The 18,261-nt window shown below is 41.5% G+C and overlaps 1 protein-coding gene across 2 annotated transcripts in view; it reads left to right on the top strand.

The window, feature by feature from the left end:
* Window positions 1–18,261, top strand: part of LOC126282066 (uncharacterized) — a 108,677-nt gene that overhangs the window by 14,850 nt on the left and 75,566 nt on the right. For both annotated transcript variants that reach the window (XR_007551322.1, XM_049981510.1), the window contains exon 2: window positions 14,996–15,228. Coding sequence is in view for 1 of the 2 variants with exons in the window: in XM_049981510.1 (XP_049837467.1) it covers window positions 14,996–15,228 (233 nt within the window). In the remaining variant the exon portion in view is untranslated. The remainder of the gene's footprint in view (window positions 1–14,995; window positions 15,229–18,261) is intronic.

Here is an 18,261-nt window from a genome sequence, read left to right as displayed (position 1 = left end):
GAAACTACGAAAGTCTTGGGGCTCATGATCGATAAGAAATTTTCTTGGTCCTCCCATGTGTCTTACCTGGCACCCCCTGCTGTAAGAGGCCGCTCAGTGTCCTGTGTGTCCGCAGTGATACTTCCTGGGGAGCAGATCGAACTACTCTCTTTCGTTTGTCCCGGTCCCTTGTCAGTTCAAAACTAGACTATGGGTGTTTGGTTTATGCATCTGCATGTCCATCCCTCTTATGCTGTCTTAATACTCTCCACTATCATGGCCGTGGCATCCGTTTGGCCACTGGCACCTTTTGCACCATCTCAGTTGAGACTCTGTATGCATAAGCTGCCAAACTACTGCTGTCCTACTGCCGTGACTTTCACCTCAGCAGATATGCATGTCGTTTGTCTGCCATGCTTGGCCATGCATCCCATACCTCCTTCTTTGATGAGTCATTTGATTGCCAGTATGAGGTGCGTTATTCTTCTCCATTACCTCCTGGAGTTTGTTTTCGGCTCTTGCTCCTGGAGCTTGACTTCACACTTGTTTGCCTTGGCCTTCATTCGCTTCCTGAGACTCTACTACGGCCTCACTCTATTGCCTTCAGTTTCACAATCTTCCCACGGAACTTTGCGATAATACCTTTGTGTACAGTGATGGCTCTCGGTCAGACCATGGTGTCAGGTGTGCCTCCGTCATTGACACCGACATTTTTCCAGTATCGGCTTCCGGAACACTGCTCAGTATTTACAGCAGAGCTCTTCACCTTCTATCAGGCCATGATGCAGTACATCCTGTGTCACAGGCTCTTCAATTGCATCATCTGCTCCGACTCTCAGTGCCCTCTGAAGCCCCTGTGTGCTGTACACCATCCATCCCTTAGTGCAATGGGTCCTGGAAAGCTGTCATTTGCTCACTTTTTATGGACCCATGGTGATGTTTATGTGGGTTCTTGGTCACGTCAGTCTGACAGGAAACGAGGCCACTGGTGCTGTCAAGGCTGCAGTCCTTACACCTCTGATGATCTCTGTGTTGCCATCTGTTAGCAGGTGTTGTCACTTTGGCATCACCACTAGTCCTCCATTCATGGGAACAAACTACGGGTTAGTAAGCCTCTCATGGACAACCTCCTCTCAGCCCTCTCACTCTGAGGAGATCGTTTTTGTTAGGTTGTGTATTGAGCACTGTCTTTTTAGCCATCGCCATTTGCAAAGTAGCGCTCCCTCACCACTTTGTGCTCAACCTTTGACAGTCCACCATTTCTTGACAGAATGCCTTTTTTTTTAACCACTTACATTCTTGTTTGTGTTTGCCATCTGAGTTATCAGCCATTCTAGCGAACGAAGCATGGGTTGTCAAGTGCATTTTACTTCTGATCTGTCTTAGCAATATGGCAAAGGAGATTTAATTTTTAGTTCAGGACCTCCGTTTCTCTATGGCGTATTTTATAGCTCTTTCTCTCCATGTCCCTGTTGTCAGCTGTCTTCTCTTCTGTTGATTGGGATTAACGTGTAGTTGTTTTTAACTCCTCTCTTTACCTTCTTGTTATACAGTTCTGACATAGACGTGTGTGACCCTAGTTATTTTTGTGCCATAAAATAAAACAAAACAAAACTGGATGGTCAACTTCGTTAGTCACAGTTTGGTGGTGGCCACAATGGCGGCTTTAACTCTGGTGGACAGTTTGTTTGTGGTCCTTGCCACATAAAATCCTGCGTGTTAATTGCAGCTCAGTTACTTAAATTGTTAGGCAGGCTGTGATAACTACAGTGCTGAGTACCCTGCACGAAAAACAACAACATAACAGAACAAAATTTTGTGGATGTTGACCCAGTTTCTGACACAGGCCAAGAACTTTCATGTATGGCCCTAGTGGTGTTACAAGGTAATTCATTCCTACTTTACATAACTACCATTAATATTTTACCCTGATTACCAAACTACTAGCACTACTGTTGGTAAATCTGCCACAACCATATTTGGATTTATGCCTCTTAAACACTAGATGATGTAGACGCATCATGCTGTACTAACATATTAGTTTCTCAAATGCCTTATGCAGAACATTTAAGAGACAAATGGGTCTGTAGAATAATGGAGTTATCATGCTCTTCACTGGTGATAGTTACTAAAACTTTCATCCAAGGTACTGAAATCATCCCTTGTAGGGAGCACTCATTTTACAGTTAATATATCTACAGCTACATCATACTCCACAAGCCACCTAATGGTATGTGACGGAGGGTACTTTCGGTACCACTAGCTGATCCCTCCAACCATATTCCCCTCATGAATAGTACGTGGGAAGAATGATTGTCGGGATATGTCTTATTTGTCGTGTTTCAGCTGGCATCCCTTCCTGCTATGGAGGTTTCTTACCTTTAAAACTATCTTCTGAATTTTCCATGTGCAATCAAATATAAACTTATTAGTTCTGTCCTTTCCCATAGTTTTTAGGGTTCTGTAACTTGTTCTGCAACAATGGAACACTTACAGGATCACTTTGTTGTATGTCTGTCTGGCTGTCTGACTGTGAAGATGCCTTTTTGTCAGGAACGGGACGAGGTATAAAGCTGAAGTTTGTCAGATAGTAATATCTATGGTTCTTGGCAAATAGTAATATCTACGGTTCTTGGCAAAGTGAAAGATTTAAGCTTCTAAGTCAATGTAATTAAAAGGTGCAGCCATCTGTAAAGACTCCTTTTAAGCAGGAATGGGTTTATGTATCAATTTGAAATTTATGGCAAATGCTAAGAAGAGCTGTAAGTGATTTTGGTCCCTTGCCAGTGTAAGTGATTTAAACTTCTAACTCAGTGCAATCAAAATGTATGACCATGCATGTCACATTTTGATACTTGCAAACTCATAGAAAGACTTGCACCAGGCCATTGGACTACATGACACTATTATTATTATTATTATTATTATTATTGTTATTGTCTGCATACATAATTAAGTTTATATCGAACCCTAACAGTGTGAGTTCTGGCTGCACTTGTCCTTTTTTCTTTTGCTCAGTGGATAAGTGCCAGGCTACAAGCCCTAAAAGCCAGGAATTCAATCTCCAGTCAGTCCTAGAATTTTTTTCCCTGGCACTTAAGGCTTATTTCACATCTGGCTATAATTTATCCATGTGGAATATGCCAAGTTGCATCACAGTTGGGAGTCCATACTAACTGTAGGTCCTCTTATAACTGATGTAGTAAGTTAGTGCAAAGATTTGAGGAAGGCAAGGACACACCATCTCCAATAAGAGCATGAGTAGTAAAGCACTGTGGTATTTAATCCAACCTTTCTATCCGAATACAGCTTTGCTTTATTTTTTTGTGTGGTTGTAGTATCTTCAGTTCTTTATTGGTAGCCACACACAGATATGAACATCGGTGGTCAACCAAGCACTGGAAATATGCAAGCATGCGTGAAAATTAACCAAGAGTGTAGGTCAAGTCAGATTGCATGCAATGTTCGCCCAACAACACCACGGAACTGTTTTAAGTCTGTGAGTGGAACATCTACATAGCACTGCTGAAGCACAAGAGAATGAGGCTTTGCTTGCTGTGTGCCACTGGAAACATGTGTCCAGCAGTGGCACTGCCATCAAATGAAGCAGGCACCCTCGTATTACCTTCTTGTGGGTGATGCTGAATGTAGAAGTTGTGCTCGTTGTGGCAGCATATGTGAGCACGCTATCACACCTCTCCCCTCCTCTGGGGAGCCGACACGGCAGGCATATAAGTGAACAAAGGCAGAGAACAAAATGTGCAGAGCCACCAGCAACAGCCAGGCATGGCCAAGGAGGCCATGGGGTCCGCCAAGGTGACCCGCTGGTGATGGCCAGAGGTACACCAATTACGCCTGCCCCTGAGGTGGGGTAGCACTCACACGTGGGCTGGCGGACGTGGACAAGGTGGTTCAGGACCCCATCGATTGCGCAGCTGGTTCTGATGGCAGTAGAGGGTCACCCCGCTGGCATCCACCATTGACATCCACTGATTGTGCCTCATTTGCACTATTGATGGAGCCCACCCAGACCACAATCAGGAAGTGCCCACCCAAACAGTATCACACAGACTGTAAAGTGAAGGACACGAACACACCTCAGGTTGTGGTGCACAGTAGAGCAGATGAAGCAGAGTTCAGGGCTGATAACCATGGAAGATTTCTGCCAGGAGCCATAGTTCAATGGAGTGGTCCTGTACACGCTGAGTCTGCTGACAAATCTGCCAAACACTGTTTTAACTCAGTCTTAAATATGTGCACCAAATGCTCTGCCATCTCATTTGACTGCATGTGAAACAGAGCAGAAGTGAGGTGGGTAAAGTGTGGTAGGTGCAAAAAAGTCTGGAACAATGCCGAAGCAAACTATGGGCCATTATCAGAGATGGTTGTCCAGGGCACACCTTTGTTTGTGAAAACCTGGGTTAGTGCCTACATAGTAGCTTCTACTGTGGTGCGCATGCAAATAGCGTATGGATGGTCGGACAATGCATCAGTTACTGTCAACCACATGGAATTACAGAAGGAGCCTGCAAGTTGATGTGGATGTGGTATCATGGCTGATTGGGAGTGGGTCATGGAACATAAGTCTATGGTGGAGCCCTCTGCTGCTCGACTCACTGTCTGCACTCACTGAAGACCTTTTCAGTATCTTGAGTCAATGCCATGTCAGTAGACAAAGCACTGTGCCAGTACCTGAATGTTGGTTGTGCCCCACTGGCCACATTGAAGGAGAACAGTATGTGAGCTCTCAGGACTGGAGGGATGATGACGTGGGTGTCATCTGAAATAGTGCTAAGCAGGAGTGCACCGTTCAGTCTCCTTGGTGAGCAAACACTTGGGCCTACCATTGCACAAAAACTGAACTGCTTGATGCAACATAGGATCCTGACAGGTGGTGTGGGCTGTATGATGGGCTGTTAACTGGAAGTCAATCCAGTGTTTGCTGTAAATGATCATTGATCTGAAAACAAACAATCTGAGCATTGTTAAAATATGGGTCAGGTGCCATGGGCAAGTGTTGCAGTGTGTCCATATTTGCATGCTGTGATTTCAATCTGTAGTGAATCTCATAGTGATAAACACTTGAATACAAAGCGCAAAGGTTCTGTGGAGAAGTTGCAAACAAGGGCTGAGGAGTGCTACAAGCAGCTTATGATTGGTGAAGAGATGGCATTTGTTGCGGTCGTCTTGGTACCACATGTGAGCTTGCGGGCGCACACCGCCTTTTCGATTTGAGAATAATTGTGTTGCTATCCATATCTTGGAGGCATAAGCGATAGGCTGTTTAGAACCTCAGCAGTTTTGTGAGCCAAGATTGCTGTAACCGTGTGTGGGGAAGCATCTGTGGGAAGGAGTTCCTTCAGGTTCTGTGGTGGAGGTAGGTTGGGAATTATTGTCACTTGCTGTTCCATAGGTTTGACACCATACTTCAAAAGAAGGTGGCTCAGATACCCTATTTCCATCTGGAAAACTTTGACTTTTGCTAATTGCACTTAAGGCCCACTTCTTGTAGTTTAGTGAGCAGGGTATGAAGGTTAGTGAGATGTTCCTGTTGTGAGGGACTAGTGACAATGATATCATCAAGATAGTTGGTGCAGCACAGTACATCCTGCAATAACTATCTAAAAATCTCTGAAAAACTGTGAAAGCACTCACGATGTTGAATGGCATGCATGCATGCATATTGCTATGACCAGAAGGGAGTTTTAATGACCGGCAGGTACATCTCTGCCAATTCAGTTTTTGAAAAACACTCACTGACTTTCACTTCCTGAGAATTTTTTCAGTGCATGGAATGCAATAGCAAATGACTATAAACACATTAATCGTGGACTTAAAATTCCTGCACAAATGAAGTGCCCCCTCAGGCTTACACATAACCATCAAAGGCATAGCTTACTGGGAAGAGTGAACTGGTTCAATCATGCTCAGGTTTTGCAACCTAAGTCATCCTTGGCAGCTAGTCACAGAGCAAAAAGAATAGCTTGAGCGTATTAAAACTTGGTAATGGCCATGGGGTTAATGATGATGGGAGCTTCATAATCCATCGTGGCACTCAGGCCACATGAAAACAGAGACCTGAATGCCTGGCAGTGGCTGGAACAGAATTCAGTTCGAAAAAAGATGCGCTGAATCCTGAACATGAAATTCAAAAACTGTGAATGTGTCAAGACCGAAAATGTTTTCTGAAATTGCAATGTTGATTGCCAAAAAATGTGATTGCCCTTGTGATGTTGTTGTGGTCTTCAGTCCAGAGACTGGTTTGATGCATCTCACCATGCTACTCTGTCCTGTGCAGAACTTTTCATCTCCAGATACCTACTGCACCCTACATCTTTCTGAATCTACTTAATACATTCATCTCCTGGTCTCCCTCTACAATTTTTATCCTCCACAGTCCCCTCCAATACTAAATTGGTGATTCCTTGATGCCTCAGAATGTGTCCTACCAACAAATCCCCTCTTTTAGTCAGGTTGTACTACAAATATCTCTTCTCTTCAATTCTATTCAGTACCTCCTCATTAGTCATGTGATCTATCCATCTAATCTTCATCATTCTTCAGTAGCACCACATTTCAAAAACTTCTATTCTCTTCTTGTTTAAACTGTTTATAATCCATGTGTCATTTCCATGCATAGCTACACTCCGCACACATACTTCAGAAAAGACTTCCTGACACTTTTCATATATACTCAATATTAATTTCTCTTCTTCAAAAACGCTTTTCATGCAATTGCCTGTCTACATTTTATATCCTCTCTACTTCGACCATCATCAGTTCTTTTGCTCCCCAAATAGCAAAACCCATCAACAACTTTAAATGTCTCATTTTCTAATATAATTCCCTCAGCATCACTTGAATTAATTTGACTACATTCCATTATCCTCATTTTGCTTTTGTTGATGTTCATCTTATATCCTCTTTTCAAGACACTATCTGCTCCATTCAGCTGCTCTTGCAGATCCCTTGCCCCCCTTGCTGTCTCTGACAGAATTACAGTGTCGTTGACAAACCTCAAAGTTTTTATTTCTTCTTCTTGGATTTTAGTTCCTACTCCAAATTTTCTTTCGTTTCCTTTACTGCTTGCTCAATATACAGATTGAATAACATGAGGGATAGGCTGCAGCCCTGTTTCACCCCCTTCTCAACCACTGCTTCCCTTTCATGCCCATCAATTTTTATAAGTGCCATCTGGTATCTGTACAAATTGTAAATGGTCTTTTGCTCCTTGTGTTTTACTGCTGCCACTTTCAGAATTTGAGAGTATTCCAATCAACTTTGTCAAAAGCTTTCTTTAAGCCCACAAAAAAAAGAAATGTAGTTGCCCTCTCCTTAACCAATCTTCCAAAATAAGTCGTAGGTTTAGTATTGCCTAGCGTGTTTCAACATTTCTATGGAATCCAAACTGATCTTCCCCAAGGTCGGCTTCTACCAGTTTTACCATTAATCTGTAAAGAATTCGTGTTAGTATTTGGCAATCATGACTTATTAAACTGATAGTTGTAATTTTTTCACATGTCAACACCTGCTTTGTTTGGGATTGTAATTATTTCATTCTTCATGAAGTCTGAGGCTATTTTGCCTGTCCCTGACATCTTGCTCACCAGATTTTAGAGGGAATGTTGTCTACTGCCAGGGCCTTATTTTGGCTTATATCATATTCTTCAGGCAGTATCATATCTCCCATTACATCCTCATCTATGTCCTCTTCCATTTCTCTAAATTGCTCTCAAGTACAGTGCCCTTGTATGGACCCTCTATATATACCTTCCATCTTTCTGTTTTCCCTTCCTTGCTTAGGACTGGTTTTCCATCTGATCTCTTGATATTCATACAGGTGGATCTCTTTTCTCCAAAAGTCTTTTTAATTTTCCTGTAGGCAGTATCTATCTTACCCCTAGTGATATATGCTTTTACATCTAAAATTTGTCCTCCACCCATTCCTGCTTAGCCATTTTGCACCTCCTGTTGATCTCATTTTTGAGATGTTTGTATTCCTTTTCATCTGCTTCATTTACTGCATGTTTATATTTTCTCCTTTCATCAATTAAGTTCAATATCTCTTCTGTTACACAAGGATTTCTACTAACCCTCATCTTCTTACCTAGTTGATCCTCTACTGCCTTCACTATTTCATCTCAAAGCTACCCATTTTTCTTCTACTGTATTTCTTTCCCGTTCTTGTCAGTCGTTTCCTAATACTCTCTCTGAAACACTCTAAAACCTCTGAATGTTCCAGTTTATCAAAGTCCCATCTACTTGAATTCCCATCTCTTTGCAGTTTCTTCAGTTTTACTCTACAGTTCATAACCAATAGACTGTGGTCAGAGTCCACATCTGCCCCTGGGAATGTCTTAGAATTTAAAACCTGGTTCCTAAATCTCTGTCTTACCATTATATAATCTGTCTGAAACCTTCCAGTGTCTCCAGGCCTCTACCTCATATTCAATCTTCTTTCATGATTTTTAAACCAAGTATTAGCTATGATTAAGTAATGCTCTGTGCAAAATTCTACCAGGTGGCTTCCTCTTTCTTTCCTTGCCCCCAGTCCATGTTCACCTTCTACATTTCCTTCTCTTCCTTTTCTTACTATCAAATTCCAGTCCCACATGTCTGTTACATTTTTGTCTTCCTTAACTGTCTGAATAATTTCTTTTATCAAATCATACATTTCTTCAACCTCTTCATCATTAGAGGAGCTAGTTGGCTTATAAACTTGTGCTACTTGTGGGGCTTCATGTCTACCTTGGCTACAATAATGTGTTCGCTATGCTGTTCATAGTATCTTATCCACTTTCCTATTTTTTTTATTCATTTTGAAGCCTACATCTGCATTACCCTTACTTGTTTTTGTCTTTATAACCCTGTATTCATCTAACCAGAAGTCTTGCTCCTCCTGCCACCAAAATTCACAAACTCTCCCTATATCTAACTTTAACCTATCCATTTCCTTTCTTAAATTTTCTAACCTACCTGCTCGATTAAGGAATCTGACATTCCACACTCCAGTCCTTAGAATGCCAGTTTTGTTTCTTGTGATAACTAAGTCGTCCTGAGTAGTCCCTGCCCAGAGATCTGAATGGGGGCTATATTATCTCTGGAATATTTGGTGATAGGTGATGTCAATTGTGAACTAGCAATGAACAGGAATGTGCTGCTCACCATAACTGACCAAACAGCAATCTGTTGAGGAAGAGTGGGGCGACCCAAGTGATAACAGGTTTCAAGATTCATGAGAGATGTAGTGGCCCTCAATATTGACCTGGAGATGGAATTACTGTAGCTGAATGTGAAGCGTAATATAGATCTTACTGCACTGAGCTCCCGTATGTGCACTGTGATAATGCTATGGACTCCATGTCTGTGACTAGGACTGGCTGTTCGGGTAGCCATAGCAAATAGCTGCTGTGTGGCCTTGTTTATGACAAGGCATGCACAATGCCTTCTGGTGCGGGCAGCATATTCATTTGTCAGGAGGGAGCACCATCCGTCAGCAAACAGCAGCGCAAACCCAATGAGCATGACGAGGGTGTTAGTGATCGACACCTTTGCTGTGGGAATGCATGCACCAACATGGCTTTCAAGGTGTTCTCAAATAGTTACGTCACAGCCCTGGTCACCTCAAATGCCTCTGTAATAGTCAGAATCACCTCCACTGTAGGATCTTCTTAACGCAAAGCCCTGCGACATATTTCCCTGGCCAGATCACAATGGATAGCAATGTTACGTATCAAAGAGTTAGCATAGGACTGACTACAATGAACACAAACAAATATGCACTTCCTAGTTAAGTTAAACCACGAAGGTAGAGCAATCATTATGGGAAGCACTTAGTGGGTTTGTTTAAGATAATACACACTGAGCAACTCGCACAGTTCAACAATAAAAAAAAAAAAAGCCACTAGATCCTTCAATGGAGCAAGTTTTGGGAACAAATTAAATGTTTTGGACTCAGTCCAAGACAAGTCCTCTACCTGAAACAATGTGAAATTTTGCTGCAAGCATTGCGCGTATCAATCTCAATCTTTATTCACTTGGAGCAGTGGTTGGACATGTAGAGGATGGTGTCTGATGGGCATCAGCACTGTGAGAACTTATAACTGACTGACAAAGCAAATCTGACTGCTGCTGTTGTCACCCAAAGTCCTGTTGCTGTCACTCAAACTGCTGTTAGTGCTGATGTTGCTGTTGCAGCAGATACTGCTGTTCTTGTAATTACTGAACCAACATTGAATCCATCATAATCGTGGAACAAATGCGGAAACAAAACCACCTCATCATCAAAATACTGTAGTATCTACAGTTCTTTATTGTCAACCACAACACACAAATACACTATGTGATCGAAAGTATCCAGACACCCCCAAAAACATATGTTTTTCATATTAGGTTCATTGTCCTGCCACCTACTGCCAGGTACTCCATATCAGTGACCTCAGTAGTCCTTAGAAATTGTGAGAGAGCAGAATGGGGTGCTCCTCAGAACTCACGGACTTCGAATGTGGTCAGGTGATTGGGTGTCACTTGTGTCATACATCTGTATGTGAGATTTCCACACTCCTAAACATCCTTGGGTCCACTGTTTTTGATGTGATAGTAAAGTGTTAATGTGAAGGGACACGTACAGCACAAAAGTGTACAGGCCAACCACGTTTGTTGACTGATAGAGACCGCCGACAGTTGAAGAGGGCCGTAATGTGTAACAGGCAGATATCTATCCAGACCATCACACAGGAATTCCAAACTACATCAGGATCCACTGCAATCACTATGACAGTTAGGTGAGAGGATAGAAAACTTGGATTTCAGGGTTGAGCTGCTGCTCTTAAGCCACACATCATGCTGGTAAGCCAAATGACACCTCGCTTGGTGTAAGAAATGTAAACATTGGACGATTGAACAATGGAAAAACATTGTGTGGAGTGACGAATCACGGTACACAATGTGGCGATCCGATGGCAGGGTGTTGGTATGACGAATGCCCGGTGAACGTCATCTGCCAGTAGGTGTAGTACCAACAGTAAAATTTGGAGGCGGTGGTGTTATGTTGTGGTCATGGTTTTCATGGAGGAGGCTTGCTCCCCTTGTTGTTTTGCATGGCACTATCACAGCACAGACCTACATTGATGTTTTAAGCACCTTCTTGTTTCCAACTGTTGAAGAGCAATTTGGGGATGGCGATTGCATCTTTCAACATGATCAGCACCTGTTCATAATGCACTTCCTGTGATGGTGTGGTTACACGACAATAACATCCCTGTAACGCACTGGTCTGTACAGAGTCCCGACCTGAATCCTTTAGAACACCTTTGGGATGTTTTGAAACAGCAACTTCGTGCCAGGCCTCATCAACTGGCATCGATACCTCTCACAGCGTGGCACTTCGTGAAGAATGGGCTGCCATTCCGCAAGAAACCTTCTAGCACCTGATTGAATATATGCCTGCGAGAGTGGAAGCTGTCATCAAGGCTAAGGGTGGGCCAACACCATATCGAATTCCAGCATTATTGATGGGGGGCAACAGCTTGTAAGTCATTTTCAGTCAGGTGTCCGGATACTTTTGATCACATAGTGTATATCTTGTCTTGCATATCAACGTGTTGTTGTATGCTACATGATATTACCATCACTTGATGCTATTTTGCTATCAACCTGTTGCAGTCAGTTGCTTGACTTACGAACTTAATATGTATACTGAGTTTTAATACAGTGGGGATGGATATGAAATGTAGTGTAGTATCTTGAGATGGTGTTTTATTCAGAACAATCATGCATGTTCATGTGTAGAACAATTAGAACAGATTACAGAGAAACTGATGTGTAACTAGTTAACATACAAGCACATACCATCAGGTTTATTCATTAACCAAGTGAGAATTAAAACACAGCAATTAATGTTCGCAGAACTTCACACTGTGGCAAGGAGGAACCATTCACAGCATTCCTGGCAGTGAGTGTGTGACCCTGTTGACAGCTCCTCAATCCACTGTCCTCCTGAAGCCTTTGTGTGTCACTACTCTAGGCCTCTTGGGGAAAGCGGAGAATCGTTCTTTATTTGCATTAGGAGTGTCATCCAAGAATTACACTGTAAAGAGTATGTACTGCTCAGAACACATGTGGCATGGTTGTTGAGCAGATTATCATTCTGATGGAGGTTATTGAATATCGGGTGTAAGCTGGGACTGGTTGCATTGTGCAGCATTTGGTTGTGATAGTTCTTGCAAATGGAGTCACCCTATCAATTGAGACAGAGTTGGGCTTGGTACTGATGGGAATGTCTAGGTTTTACCCCATCTTTGTGCAACATTACATATGTATAGGATTGCAGCTCTTGATGCACAAAGGTTTGTGGACTTCCATGGCTGGTTTTGTGACATTCATTGTCTTTAAGTGAGTAATGAAATGTAATTCATTTAAGGTATTGACTTTGGCTGCACATGGATCAACAAATTCGTCAAGTAGCCATAGAACTCCATATACTAACTCAGCCAGTGAAGAGTCCAGGTTAGGCTTGCATATGTTATGTAAGCCAAATAAGACCGACAGTAAAGCAGATGTCCATTTTGACTCATGGCACATTAGTGTGGCTTTTAACGACCGATGGCAGTGTTCAAACCTACCATTACCTGCAGGGTGGTAGCTTGTTATTTTTATAGAAATAGCTGATTGGTTCTGGTAGCCATCTCTGAGTAGGAGTTTGACACTCATACGTAGGCCACCGCAGCATATTGCATGAAGCTGCTGCTTGTAGCTGGAAAGTTGCATATCCAGGTGTCGTTTGCTGGCAGTCGCTTATGTCACTTATGTAGGACGAGTCCTTACGGAAACACTACCTAGCATGCCAATCACAAAGTAGCTCACTAATCTGTTTACTCAGTGCATTGACCTTGTTTGTGAAGCTGTTGTAATCTTCATGAGTCACTATTGGTGTGCTGTGACCTGTTAGGTTTCCAGTGCAGGAGGTCGGCACAATTGCATGCTGAATCCTGTCTGTCAAGTAAGTTACAATGTGTAGCAACATTTCCATTTGGTAAGATATAATGGCTTTTACCTGTGATGTGAGGTGGTAACTTCATAATGTGCATAACAATGTATCTGGCACCATGCATGCGTCAATTTTGCTTCATAAATGGACTAGTCACTGGAATGGTTTTCTCTGTCCAGTGGCCTCCTGCTTCAGTACCTGTCTCACTCATTCTTCTTGCGAAGTAGACACACTACAAATTAACTCAACCTTGAGCTTTGCGAGTGCTTTTGTATCTGGAGGCAAAGTTATCATGCCTTACACCTCTTCTGCTTAACGATGATGTGATTGGCTTACTGCCAGCATGAATTTGGCGGAGTCCATGGTCACTCCAGCGTGGAGAAAACTTGCCTCTGCCTGCACGATCCATAACTCTGGGTTTTGTGGCCAAAATGGAGTTATTGCTCCTGATAAACCTTTCAGGGTATAAGGTCGTGGTCCATAAAACTCTTCTGTTCATAACGTTTCATCCAGAACTGCACTGGACTCCTTCAGAAGCGTTGCTCCTCCATTGAGTCTTGCCATCTGACAGGTGTATTCACACTACTCTTGGTTGTTCAGCATGTGTGAGGTATGTTACATATGCCAAATGCTGACAGAGAAAGACATTTATCCTCCACAGATTAGAGTGCTTGACCTATTTTCTTTGTTGGTCTAAAAACTGTTCTAATGTGATGTTTCTGTAAAATCTTTACAATCTGATCTTTTACCTTGTTTATTAAAAGGAATAAAAACTGTAATCTCCCATCATTGTTTTTCATGCTTGTCCTTTGGCCTTTCATTGTTTGGTCTTAGAATTCTGTGTACGTCTTTCCTTGAAAGCATGCTTTAGATGTTTTAATTTGGCATACAGGTATTCTGGTGTGCAAATCCTTGTGGCTCTATGGGCAAGGATTGTAATGGCACCTCTCTTTTGTTGTGGATGGTGATTCAGAGTTCTTTGTTCTATCATCAACATGGGAGTAGCCAGACTGCTAGTCTGGATATTACTGGTGTGCCTTCTGTCTGGAAGTTCCCTGTTTGTTGAAAATTTGGTGTGATGCTTATGTATTGCTGACTTTTTTCCTGTAGTTGTATCACATTAGGATCATCACTGTCACAGTCTGTTGATAGACTTATGAACTTAATACGTATGCTGAGTTGTAATACAGTGAGGACACACACATTACATGTAACGCGGTATCTTGAGACAGTGTTTTATTCAGGACAGTCATGCACGTTCATGTGTAGAACAATTGGAACAGTTCACAGAGAAGCTGTTGTATAAATAATTTAACATACAAATGCATAGCATCAAGTTTGTGTGGTAACCAAATGAGAATTCAAACACAGAAATAAATAGTCACAGAACTTCACACTGTGGCAAGGAGAAACCGATCACAGTACTCCTGGCAGCCAGTAATTGAACCCTGTTGACAGCTCCTCAAGTGAATCAGCTTTCCACCTGACACCACTGTGGTGTGCTGCGTTCCCTACAAACCTTTCTGTTCATTAAATGGCCTGTCACTGCCATATTAACTGGAGCGAAGTCTGTATTTAATATTACTTTAATTTTCCTGTCATTGGTTGACAGTTTCTTAGGTTTATGAGTTATTTACACAGCCATAATACTCTATTAACTGATTCTTAAAGATGCTGACAGAAGAAATTTTAAAGTAAAACAAATCTAGAACTAAATGAGTATAAAATATATAAGTACAATGAACTTTTGTATTTGATCTTCATGCAACTGTATATTTGCTGAAAATATGTGTATTACAATAAATCAAGTGACAAATTTGAAGATTGCACGTCTACAGTTTGTGGAATGTGTAAATAACTAAACTACTAACATTTTAGTAAGCTGGAGGATACGGTCAACAACTGAGCAATACGTAGTCCTTCTGTACCCTTTCCTCAAGTCACACCTTGTCATTTTGATACACAATAGAGCTAATGCAACAAGTGCATGTGTTGAAGAGTATGTTTGCGTTTGTATGTTATTTGCAGTGCTGCTGCAGCTGCTGCCAACCTTCTTGTCCCACAACTGGAATTTGCCGCCTACTTTTTACGGTTGCTGCAGCTAGCTGCAGTCTGTCATCTCCACTGGTCACTGTATGCAAGGACTCCTGTGCTTGTGCAGAATGTTGTCAATCCAGTCCTTTGCCTATATATTCTTTACTGCACTACAGTTGCACTCATGGGTATGGTTGACATATCTGACACATGGACACAATGTATGCGTAAGTATTTTTACAGATTTCTCTGTACGTGAGCTTGACAAATATGCTTTTAATTAAGTTAAATTTGCCATAAATTGCTGGAGACCCTTGAGTCATCATGGCAACAGAAGACATTGTGTACTCTGTACTGTTTTAGAAAATAATACTGTATCTGCATAAGAAAGTAAATGCCACAAGAAATGTTTGCTCCCATCTAAAGATAGACTTAAATTAGAAAAAAAACTATCAGTAAATAAATAGTTCCATTAAAGAAATCATGCTTGTTGCACTGCTTTCTTTCTATTAAAGAAATTGTGCTTGTTGCACTATTTCTCACATTGTTATATATGTAAATGGTGAGAAGATCAATCATGGACCAAACTGCTAATTCAAAAAGAATATCCCATTTAGTTCTTCAAGAGGAATGTTTAGAGGGTAGAGTGATAGGTTAGGAAAATTTTAATGAAGAAAGGGGAATTGTTATTAAACTGCCATCTCATCGAAAACATTAATTTAATAACATTTTTGCTGAAGTTTTCAAGTGGATATGATGTGCATTTGGTAGTTGGCAGACATCTGCAGTGTGATGTATAGCTTCAAATATTAAAAAAGTGAATTGTCCATTGTTATTAAACGTAGAAAACCATCTAGTTAATATTGTAGATGTCTCAATTGAATGAGCAAATTGCATTCATCATGAAAAGTGAACAGGAGAGAATCCTGTGTTGGGTACCTAACTAGCAGACTTTTGACCAGAAAGAGATGCAGAGAAACAATTACATCCAGAATTTAGCAATTTTTAGGTCCATTCATTGAGAATTCATTCGTGCAATAGTGGCAGCAGTTAAAGTTTGGACCTACCATTGTATTTTTTGGATGAAACAGAAACCAAAATTGTGAACAAAGTCTTGTGAGATTTCATCAAAGCAATTGGAAAGTATTTCGCCAATGATGGACATTGTATTCTTGAATTCCCAGTGTGTAATGCTGTTAGCTTACTCAGTGATAGGCAAGACTATAATTTGATCCTACTGTGCTCCATTATTCAAATGTTTGAAACAGAAGTTAACTGAAAACCTTCGAGATTGGCACAGTAGAAAAATGCTCATGTCAGCATAACAGTAATGAAGAAGCATAAGTTGGAATTTGAATTGGTTTTTCACATATATTGTTCTTCTGATTTGGCCTGAAGTGATTTATTCATATTCCCTGTTTTGGAAAATGTATGAATTAATGGAAATAAATTTTCATAAAATAAGAAAATGAATGTGTTCTTAACATAGTATTTAGTGTGACAGGCCCCACTTATACAGTTGGTTCAGTAACCAGGTAATGTATTGAGAATGACAGAAGAATTCTAAACTATTGTTTTGGGCAACATTTAGTGTGGTACTTTCCTGTCCTCTTTGCATGGCCTGTTGTAAAATGTCAAGTGTGTTATCTGTCTTGGGCTGCACTGTGATGAGTGCTTGTGCAGTACAGTATTATTTCTGTGTTCTCATGGATGAGTACACAATCAAAGGATGGACCAGTGTGAAATTATCAGCCAGCAAACATTCTGTGCATCTCATTTAGTGTCAGATAAGGCACTAAGATACTCTCTCATTGAAAAAAAGTTGCCACCAACAGTCTCATTTTTTTCACACCTTGAAACACTGCATGGAGATTTGAAATTTAATCTAGAACCGTGGTGTGATGTTTGATGATTAGGAGCTTTGAGGTTTGATGATTAGGAGCTTTCTGCTACCAGTTCTCCTTTTGCTACTGCAAATGTTGGTGACAGAAAGTTTCTTCCACTACCAGGATTCAAATTAGCTACCTCTGTGTTGAGTTCCATCTTGGTAGTGTATATTTGTGTCCTCAACTATGGATTCAGGTACTTCTTCAATGAGGTGAAAAGTAAAGCAATTTTATATTGACTTTTTACGAGGCTTGCTAATACACTCTTGTAAACTCTTTGTCACTCAGCCCACACTTCATAAGGGCTCTCACTGCTGAGAGAAATAAGTCATTGCTGTATGTGAGGGTAGTGAAATTGTACCTCACCTGTTGTAGTCACCACAGATTTGCAAGCAGTAACAGTCACTGTCATTCATTTGCACATTAGGTTCCATAAATATGTCATGATGGAGAGCCTTTAGGTATGTGGAATGAATCTTGTTATATGTCAGCTGGCAGAAGCATAATTACTGGCTTACAACTGTAAAGTAGACAATGAGCCAGTTACAACTAATGGTAATGTAGTCACATAGATACATGGTCCAATCACATTGCACATTAATGTGACCACTGCCTATGTTCAGCATCAGTGTACAGCAACCACTCACAGCTGGCAGGTGGCAGCACTATGAGTGGAGAGTGTATAAAGCGTGCCAGGAGGACACCGGAAACAGTGCAGTTGTTGTTGTATTGCAGAAATGGAGCAATTTATCTGACATCCAAAAGAGCATGATCATTGGCTTTTGGCCCAAGGGTGGAAGCATTTCGGAAACAGCTATGTTTGTATACTGTTCACATGCCACTGTGATTAAAGTATACCCTGCATGGCAAAATGGCACTATCCAAAACTAGTGCCAAGGAAACTGTGGCGCAGCATGTGCCATAGATATGAGAGGTGACAGTTAAGAACATGTGTATAGGCGAATAGACATGCAGCTGTTGAGCAACTCACTGCCCAGATGAACCAAGGCTTTACCAACAGTGGCTCCTCAACAGCCGTTTAGTGAGCATTGCTGCGTATAGACCTCCACAGCAGTTACCTGGTTCATGCACCCATGTTGACTGCTGTTCATCGGTGATGAAGGCTGAAATTTGTATGCCAGTACCACAACTGGGTGTCCACCAAATGGCAACAGGTGGCCTATTCAGATGAATCCCTTTCTGTGCTCCATCTGACAATGGATGTCTGAAGGTAAACGTTGTGCAGCAATCATTGGAAGGGCTCAGGATGGAGGAGGGAGTGTTATGGTCTGGGGAATGTTTTGTGGCATTCCCTGGGTGATTTCATTATTCTGGTGGGCACAGTGGATTAATATAAGTTTGCACCTATCCTTG

This window comes from Schistocerca gregaria, chromosome 7 (genome assembly GCF_023897955.1).
Source record: "Schistocerca gregaria isolate iqSchGreg1 chromosome 7, iqSchGreg1.2, whole genome shotgun sequence".
NCBI lineage: Eukaryota > Metazoa > Arthropoda > Insecta > Orthoptera > Acrididae > Schistocerca > Schistocerca gregaria.
The sequence above is the reverse complement of the archived record's forward strand: the minus strand, read 5'-3'. Positions and strand labels throughout refer to the sequence as shown.